The 10,053-nt window shown below is 42.3% G+C and overlaps 1 protein-coding gene across 1 annotated transcript; it reads right to left on the reverse strand.

Moving 5' to 3' along the window:
- Positions 1-3,264: 3,264 nt before the first annotated feature.
- On the reverse strand, positions 3,265-9,852 carry LOC311432778 (ly6/PLAUR domain-containing protein 2-like; the record flags this gene model as incomplete). Its single annotated transcript, XM_084511252.1, has 3 exons — positions 3,265-3,476; positions 4,390-4,509; positions 9,801-9,852. The coding sequence occupies 3 exons, from the start codon at positions 9,850-9,852 to the stop codon at positions 3,265-3,267; spliced, it is 384 nt and encodes a 127-aa protein (XP_084367378.1).
- Positions 9,853-10,053: the final 201 nt, after the last annotated feature.

Genomic DNA, 10,053 nt, shown 5'->3' on the forward strand with positions numbered 1-10,053 from the left:
AAATAAAGCTCTGGTCAGGTCAAGAGAAGTTCAGCCAGACCAAGCCTCAGCCTGGAGGACTTGCAAACTCAATAAAAAGCCTGTGGCCTATTACTAGCAATGCCAGTACTGTGCTTACTGAGCTGCAGGGCTATTTTGTCAGTTCTTGAAATTGGAAGACCATGGTTTTTCCTCTGTGCAACTTCTTGGCGAGATGAGTCTAGCTCCCCCAGACAGATGGGCTCAGCTCACTTCTTCAAGCCCAGCAGTGGATTGGTTTCAAGCATTTTCGGTATCTTTGCCCATGATTTATACTCTCAGTGTCCATGGCTGCAGTGGTATTTTTAGTGGTGTTCACTACAATAACAATATAACACAATAATCTGGCTCCTGATGTATTTGTTTTTAAATGCTCTTTGACATGATAATTTTGTGATGTTCTGGGCCATGACTTCATGGCATATCAACCAACATGGGGTAAGAACAGGGTAGTCTGAACCTTCACCTGAAATTCATGTCTGAGAAACAGCAGTGTTATGCAGGGAAAATCTAGTGATGCTTTATTTCTTTCTGAGTTCTGCTGGTATATACATAACATGGGTTTCATGTGCAGAAGTGCTGACATACACTTCTGGCTTACAGTGCTTTTCTGACAAGTGAGTGAGTAGCTAGATATTCTGGCTACATCCTAATAAACCTTCCGTTCACATACACACACACACACACACACACACACACACACACAAACAAAACAAAACAAAACAAAACAAAACAAAAAAAAACACTTGCAATAAATGGAGGTCTGAGGTGAGGAAGTCCTTACCCACAAATCTGGGCTCTGGCTTTGCTTTCAGGGAAACCTCAGTCCCATCAGACTGCAAAACACAGTTACCAGGTCTCAATCCCTTGGTAAAATGCCCTGGGGTGAAAGTTCAATGATGGAATGAGGAGCAGAGAGGTGGCCATGAGGGACTCAATGACCATGAGGTGACATGTCACCATCACATAGATCCATTACATGGCAAGTCACTTGCATTAGGTCTTAGCAATAGCAAGATCACCAAGGGCCCCGTTTAATTCCTGGCAATGGGGCTGGTGGGAATATTTGTCACCCATCTTTCCCCATGGGATATATTCAGGATTTTTAGCACTCACCTCTCTATTGCAGCAGAGTACCTAGAGTAGTGAGTCACTACAGTGAGTAAAGGGTCAGAATGGGTTCGTGAATGATACCTGGATTTAGGCAAGGGATCTTTGGTTAGGGAAAGAGCTGCTAGGGTGGACATTGGGCTGTATAATGTAAATGGTGTAGGAAAGATAGACATGAAGCAGTCTCACTGCTGCTCATCTGTGAGAACAAAAGCTCCGAATGAAACTGTGAAGTAGAGCATTTAAAACAGAAACAAATTACCTTTAATGAAATGATGGCATGGAGCCCAAAAGGGTGTTGTGAAGGCTAGGAATGTGAATAAACTCAATGTGAAATAAGGTGTATTGACGGTGTTTCCTTAGCAGTTACCAAAAGGAATAGTCCTGATGCAGCCCCTGGGCTAGCAAAACTGGAGGCTGCTAATTGCCAGAGCTGGCAGATAAAAAGGGAGAACCCTCATCTACCATATTTGTTCAGCAGAAAGCCACAAACTTCTCACGCACCTCTGGGGACCGAGCTTTGGACATGGCTCACAAGCAGAAGACATTACAAAGCATAGGTTGGCAGCTAAGGCAAGCCTGCAACTGGTTTCCAAAGTCCTTCCATAACCAGTGTTGTTTCTCTAACCATCTCCATGCCAGTGCAGCACCCTGGCCACTAAGACAAAGTTGTTCCAGTGAAGGAACCACTTTTGAGCCACTTGGAAGCTGTGTATGAATTCAGAACTGCAGTTCATCCAAGCTTCATCTCACTTTGGCAATGGGAAGTAATGTGGGAGAGGAGAAAATCACTGCAGAAATGTCTGCCAGACTTTGTGCTTGAAAATAAGCGTGTTTGTGCTCTGGTGATCTCAATGGGTGGATCATAGGGAAATCAGGTCAGAAGGGGGACCTCAGGTGGTCTCTAACCAAGCTCCTGATCAAGGCTCTCAACTGTGATATCAGCCCAAGTTCCTCAGGGCTTCATCCAGCTGAATCATGAAAACTTCCAAGGATGGAATCTGCACCACCTCTCTTGGAAACCTCTTCTAATACACATGCTACACGGAAGACTTTAAATAGCACCTTTATTGATGATTTCAAATATCATGCTACATCGGAGATTTTAAATAACATCTTTACTGATGATTTCAAATATCATAAGCAGAGTGATAATTCAAATATCATAAGCAGAGTGATAATTGCAGGAGGACATTTTTCCTGGTAGATCTTGAAAAGGGTTTTATAGGAAAATGAAGAATCAGAACATCAAATTCAGAATTTAGTAAATCCATACACAAGTCACCCAATCTTCCCAGTAGAGGTAGTTTCTCACCAGTGGAGTTTGTGAAAGAAATATTGATGAAAGACCTCTGCCAGTAGGGAATAATAGGAACTGTCTTACACATCTGCTCTAAGACTGACCACAAAACCAACTATATATATCCCACTATATAAATAATAATGAAAGGTGGAGCTGGTTGGAAATTAAGTAAAATAAAATAAAAATTATCAGAGGACAGGTGCACTATAAATAACCTTATCAAGCACTACAATTTTAACACAACATTTTTATTCTGCTCAGAAGGGTACAGAAAACAAGAGATTTCAGCCTCCTTGGATCAGATCACTGGCATAGGAAGTTTAGTCTCCTGTCTCATAGTTTGGAAGTCCAACTTCTTACACACTAAGGAAATCTAGACAGAACAAAGAACCAACAAAAAACTGTGGGGTGGAGAGGCCCTGCCACATAAAAGTGAATTTAATCTGAGAAGGCTGTTTGATTCAGCTACTCTGCTGGTGAATACCTGGGGAAAAAAAAAGCTCTAAGGAGGTGTGGAAAGCCCTTAGTTCCATGTCTTTTGCTTTAAATATATCATGTACACCAGTTTTTTTTTTTTAGTTTAAAATCAACCAGATCAGCAAAGCAAAGAAATTCCAGAGTTATATTTGTGGGAGCTGTTGAAGAATCAACCCAAAAATTACTGTTGGGACTTCCTGAGCTTTGTTTCTCTCATGGCAGGTGGGTGGGTACTAAAAACACAATTTGTGGGAGCTGTTGAAGGTAGTCCATGAGGCATCCAAATGCAAAGCTGGGCTGGGGTTCATTCTCTTCTTCTTTGGGTTCTTTGGCAGAAAGGCACCTTCCTCAGCTCCTCATAATATAGTCCATAAGAGAGCGCAAAGGGAACTTGCTAACATGCCAACTGGGACAACCCTGACCCCCAAACTAGCTGTACCATCAGAGTTGCACAAGTCAGTGTAACAGCAGGTGACGGGGCGCGTCATGCCAATCCCATCCACATCAGATGGGATGCAGATGGAGGAGCACATCTTGGTGACGGTTGAGACTCCCACAAAGGGATAAACTACAACAAAGCAAGGAAGAAGGAACAGTTAGGAATGGGAGGAATGAAGGAGAAATCTCTTTGTTCCTGGATGAAACGTTAACTACCTTCACCTCCAAAGTCTTAGTTATAGTTCAAACACAGTGGGACCATTTTGTGCCAGGAACATGAGAAGCAGTTTCTGTTCAGCGGCTCTAAGCTGAACAGCGCATTACCTCTTCTGTGCCTTGTCTGGATCAGCTGTTTCCCACAAAAGTCCTATTAAACAGTTTGTCTCTTCTTTAACTCTATCCCATATCTCCTTTCTCCATTACAAACAACCAGAGCCTTCCCAGATGAACCAAGCAAAAGAGAAAGCCTCCATCCTAGCAGTGCATTTCTGTATTTGGACAGGTTATGACCTGTAGGATCACCATTCAGACTGCTGATACCTTCCTGAAACCTCCAGAGAACTCAAGGTCATTTATGGTTGCCTCTAGTTGACCAGAAGTTTTCTTTCCCACCTTACTGAGCCTGACTCACCTCTACCAGCCTCCCTACCCCACCCAGCAATCATAAATAGTTCTGTGGTCAGGACAGTACTGTTTAACCCACACCCATTGTGCAAATCATACAGACACTCTGGAGAGTCAGAACTCTCTAGCTCTGTACCTCAGATTCAAGTCCACACATTTCCTCTAACCATTCTCAACGTTGAGCATTAGCTATGACCTAAGTGCTCACTCCTCTGAAACTAGCAGGAGACTGTTCTTTGCCCCATGAAATATCACTTATAAGTTTGGCATTATATAAATACCTTATAATAAAGGTATCATATACCTTTGGTATTATATAAATACCTTATCATAAAGGTATTGCTCCCCACACCAGAGGTCTGTGCTGGAGAAACACAGATTCATGTTAAAATACATGGATAAAGAAGCCTTGCCCTTACCCTCCTCCAGGGAATACATGGTTGTCTTGCACATGGTTTCATTCTCATTGCAGTTCTGGACCTTCGTGCACTTCTCAGCGGATGTAGGTTCATAGCAGGAGTAGCACTGCAAGGTTTCAGCTATAAGGAGGACAAACATGAGACTGGACTTAGTGTAGACCATCAGGTCCTGCCCATGCTCATCCAGAAACCTCTGAAGAAGATCACTCTCCAAAATATTCACACACTACACAGGAATGGGTTGGTAAAATATGAAGATCACTCTCTAAAATATTCATACATTACACATATTCATATTCATACATTACATACATACATACATACATATTCATACATTACATACATACATTAATGGGTTGGTAAAACATATTTGTTCCAAGGGGAATGAAAAATACATTAGTCTGGGCATCCAAACACAGCCTCAGCTTCAGACCCCTCTATAACAAGTCAGGAAAGACAGAGCTACATGCAGTAGGACCAACAATACAGGAAAATCCTGTCTATAGTAGGCTGCTGAATGTTTGGGTCCTTCTACTCTTGTTTTGTCATCAAGGAAGGTTGGCAAATTGTTTTTTTGTTTTTGTTTGTTTGTTTGTTTGTTTTCCCCTTTTGCAGGTAGGTCTGAAATAGTCCACAAAAGAGTTTAAGGGTAATTTTACTTATTTTTTGGTTCTGCACCCCAGAGCATGCAGTGTATATGTGTTGGGACATCCCAACGTTAAATGAAAATAAATGAAGATGATTAAACAAACAGATCAATATTATATTCACAAATATAAGGAGGAAGAGCAGTTTGACCCACCTGCTTCTCCCTTATTGTTGTGGGGTAATTGCATTGCCTAAGACGAGGCTGCCTGTTCTGCACAGTGGCTGGATGCCAGCAAGACAGGCTTAGTGAAACACAACATCTCAGTGTTTGAATTCTTTGAAGATCTTGCCCCAGGTGCCAGCAGCCAGCTAAGACATGCAAAGAGCCAGGAGAAGCCCAACCCTTCAATTGTGCAATTTGCAAGATGTTTTTCTTTTAACCATTATCACAATTAGCTAATAGGTCCTGCTTCACATGTTTATGACAAGCCACTAACCATTCTGCTTGCCAGCCAACCACATCCCCAAGTTGTTTTTATCTTTTATTCCCACAGGACAGCAAACACACTTGTAGCTGATTTACCCCAAATGTTCTTTCTCTTCATCTACTTTTCTCCTTGTCATTACATTAGCAGAGCATCAGAAAGAGATCTGGACACACCGAGAACTCAGACTTGAGTACGAATTGCAGCAGGGAGAATTTCATCTAGTGCTGACAACTGTTACCTCTCTCCAAAGACTTGGAGCTCTTGGGTAGGAGATTGTCCCTGAGAGAAGAAACTGTCTCCATTAAATTAACTGAGCCATGGCAGCAAGTTAAAAATGACCTTTCCCCCTCTCCTGAGATTCTGTTTCCGTGAGAAGAATGTCTTAAAAGTTGTTTTAAAAAGATGACTCTGGGCACAATAATGGACTGCATGGAGGGATGTTCTGGACTGCTGTGCTCTAGAAAAAGGCCATTAAAAGGCACTTTGGTACCCAAGACCCCAAATCCAGTCCAAGATAGCTCACCCTGCCTCATCTCTCACAGTCTCCTAGCTTCCCTTTATCACTTTCCCGTTGGGCTGCAATTAGTTCCTAGACATGCAGAGTAACCACAGCTTGAGCCCCTCAGTGCTTAAAGTCTTTGGAGCTGGAGAGGTTTCACAGTGAGATACCAAGAAGCCCAGTGCACAATGACATAGTGTTCCCAGAGCATTCCTGACCCTCCCAGAGCACTCCAAGCTGAAGACATCAAGCCAAAATAGTTGACTGGTGTTTTCTATGACCCAGCCCTAGGGTTCCCAGGCAACACAAGCCATTTTTGGACAGGCTGTCCAGAGCACTTTGCTCTCTGCAGGTCTTGATGAGGAACCCAACACTTGATCTTGGTCCTCTCTTCCACTTGCCAGCCAGACACCTGAAGGCATAGCAATGCCTTGAAGGCACAGCAATGCATTTTGGTACCATCACAGGCCAGCAGCCCTACTTACCTTACCTTGATATCATGCAATCCTTTCTGGAAAATCCTTCTCACCCCATTTGTGTGACAGTCCTGGTGAAAATACTTTAAACCCCATTAAAAAAGAAAACTAGTTGGCTCATCTCAGCACACCTGAAATAAGCTGTTATAAGAGCAGGCTGAGGCAAGCAAGTCACTTTATGAAAATATACGCTACCTGCAGCTTCACCCTAATTAACAACCCAGAAAGATCCCTTTTATAAGTAGCCCCAGCAATTGGCTTGCTTTTATTCAAAGCTCACTTTGTTATCCTACTTTGTTCACTGTGGACTGATGCTTTGTTTGTGTTAATTCTCTGTCTGACAGCTGTCAAATGCGTCTTTAGGGAGGAAGCTTTGTCATTATTCTCAGATTTCATGATACTCATCCCCTGACAAGTCAAAGCCACAGAATTTGTGTTTATCTTTGAAATAAATAAATAAATAAAATAAATAAAATACAGAGGATTAAATCAAAGGGATGGCAAATAAAAAGATCATTGTCCCCAACATGTGCAAACCTAGTATTTTCATTAACCTTATTCAGACTAGCAGGTTCAAACACAGATGAATATTTTAAATAGTAGCTATACTTATGAGTATCTTTTTTTTTTTTTTTTTTTGAGGTTAAAAAAAAATAAAAAAGAAAACACAAAAGTAGTACTTCAGTAGTCATAGTGAACTGGCATCTCACAAAGCAGGGAGGAAACACAATGACTTAAAGACTTTAAGACTTGGGATATAAAAACCCTGTTTTAAACAAGCTCTGGGATATCTGTCTGGCCTATTTGTGAAGAATATATATTAGGGAAGGTAGCAGAACTGCAGTGATCCCTTTTTTTGATTTAAGAGCTTACAAACTTACACACAGACAGGAAGACACGCAATAGCTTAAAAATGAAACCACAGGAATAGAATGAATGGGAACAAATTGCAAATTGCAAGCCTTCTTTAAAAGAGGAAAATATAAAACCTTAAACTATTTCAGTGTAGATATAACATCCTTTTTGGTGAGCTGAAAGAAAAAGAGGACATAAATAAGCAAAAGATGTTGGAATTTCTTAGAGATTTTGCCATCTTCACTTAGATATTGGTAGGTCTTCCACCATTCACCTCGAACTGCCTTTCTAGGAAATGCCAAAATTACACAGATCCCATTCATGTCCAGAAGCAAGCTCAGAGATTCTGCAGATGCATCCAGGCTTTCCTCCAGTTTTGCAGAGGATGAAAGAGGAATCTACTATGCCAAATCCACTATGAAGTTTCCAAGATTTGCCCATGTTTGCCTACTAAATCAAAGCATTAATCCTGATGATGTCTACCTAAATGGGATGGGGAAGTGGGCCATGAGCAATTTGGTGGCCCTGGACCACACAGAAGCCTCTGTTCCCAAACTCTTGACAAAGTCTCATTGAGCAGGATGACAAAAAAAGTTTGGTGAGTTAATCCTAGACCAAATTTGTATCCAACCCCGTTGCTTTCCTGTTTCTTGAAGTGTTTTCAGATGACCACTTCCCCTAAGGAGATCTGACAACAAAGTTCCTTTCTTTCCAATCTATCCTCTGTTAATTAAAGGCTTTCCTCTCTGAACTGCTGCCTATTGACAAGCAGACAAGAAACCCCAGAATGAATAAGATATAATGATGAAACATATAGATAGATATATATATACCCTTTCCTAGAGACCAATGATGACTGATCTCTGCAGCAGCAGCTGTGTTGAGCACATAAGGCACCCATTGATCTTGGTACAGCACAAGCTGCCTGAAGCTTTGGACTACCAGTGACCGTGTCCTAATGATAATAGGACAGTCAGTGCATTATACAAAAAAGACACAAAAAGTCATGTTAGAGATAACAGGACAGTCAGTGTATTACACGAAAAAGACACAGAGCTTCTGTGCCAGCCCTTACTCCCCAGACAGCATCCATCTTCTACCCCCCAAAAAAACTCCAAAACCACCTTCTTTCTCCATCCACTTGCCTTCCCTGGCAGAACCCACTCTGCAGACCCAAAGATGGCAGAAGGAAAACATCCTTACATAAAAAAGTAAATAAATATGTAAGAAAAAAATCCTGGGTCATTGTCCCAGCCAGGCATTCATAAAACCAGACCCTGCACTGGTTGGATCTGGATATATCCAGGGCATGTGAATATCCCAAGAGCAACCACAGCTCCTTACCCTGCATAGGACTTGCCTTAAACATCAGGGCAAACCCCAGCTCAGAGCTTAGCATCAGCAATATAAAATAATTTTTTTGAGCAAGAAGCTATTCTGGTGGCAGTATGAAAGGATGGGGAGTCTATGCCAGGATGTTCTGACCACCATGCAGTCACCTTCCAACATTAGAGGCTACGGCATCACTGCACATGTAGGGCTGATGAGATAAGGGGATTTCCTACTGCCTTGGGAATGCAAACAGCTATTTGCCATACATCCCTCCATGCCTGGCTCCATGGAGCTGTTGATGGAGGGGAAGCAATCAAATTTCCCCACTGGAAATGTAAGGGTAAGGTTTGCATAGCGTCCCCAAAGAGAGGGGATTCATGGGGCTTGTTCTCTACCTCCACGTCCCAGATTGTTCCCAATATCAGGTTGCTGTTGTCTGCCCAGCAAGGTGGCAGGTTGCCAGTGGGGACAGAAAAGAGGCAGGGAGGGTGGTAGGGGTCATGCTCACTATGGTGACAAACCCCCAGATCTTCCCTCAAAGGAGCAAATTTCCCAAAATACATTCATTTTTTCCAAGGTGGTCTGGCAAAATTTTTCCTGGCTTCATGCAGACTGCATTGTGTTACTAAATGGAGCTGGAAAAATCATCCCTGCAGTACGTGGGTCACCAGCTTTGTGTCCCAGCCTGTCTTTCCCACTTTTGATGGCTGAAGTCTAATGAATTATGTGCGCAACATATAATTAGAAAGACCCGCTACACACACTGCATTAAACAGGCTGGCTGGCTTCAGGGTTAAATATCAAAAGAGGAGAATAAATTAAGAAGAAAAGGGAAAAAAAAAAAAAAAAAAAAAAAAAAAAAAAAAAAAAAAAAAAGGATAAGAGTCGGATTGAGCAAGAACACATAAAAAGGGGGGACTGAAATTTGCATTAAAGAAATCATGCAGTATAATCACCTTTCATATTTAACACTTCCTACAGAGCCTGAAATAACTGTCCCAATGAGACCATGATGATCCTGAATGCCTGACAGGATGAAAATATTCCCAAGACAGGTTTTTGCTGAAAATTCCTCAAAGTCGGAGGCACGGGCCCCAGTGGGAACAGAGCACACTGCATCCCTTCAGCCTTCACCTCCTGCAGCAGTTTGGATAAATTGGAGTGGGAACTTACCAAACTCCATGCAAGTGATGGCAACAAGGAGAAGAAGCAGAAGCAGCTTCATCTTGCGTGGGCTCTCGTTGCCTGGTCACCAGGCTGCCACCAGTCTTCGCCACTGGCTTTAATGGCACACCTCCTGGTACCTTGCCATGTACCGATTCCGACCCGAGATCCAATTCTACTGGAAAAACAAGTCTGATTGAGCTATAAATGTATTGAATGATCCACAGAGCAAGCCCCACCTCCCGCTATACCGTCATTTCTT

Source organism: Aythya ferina, assembly GCF_964211825.1.
Source record: "Aythya ferina genome assembly, chromosome: 2".
NCBI lineage: Eukaryota > Metazoa > Chordata > Aves > Anseriformes > Anatidae > Aythya > Aythya ferina.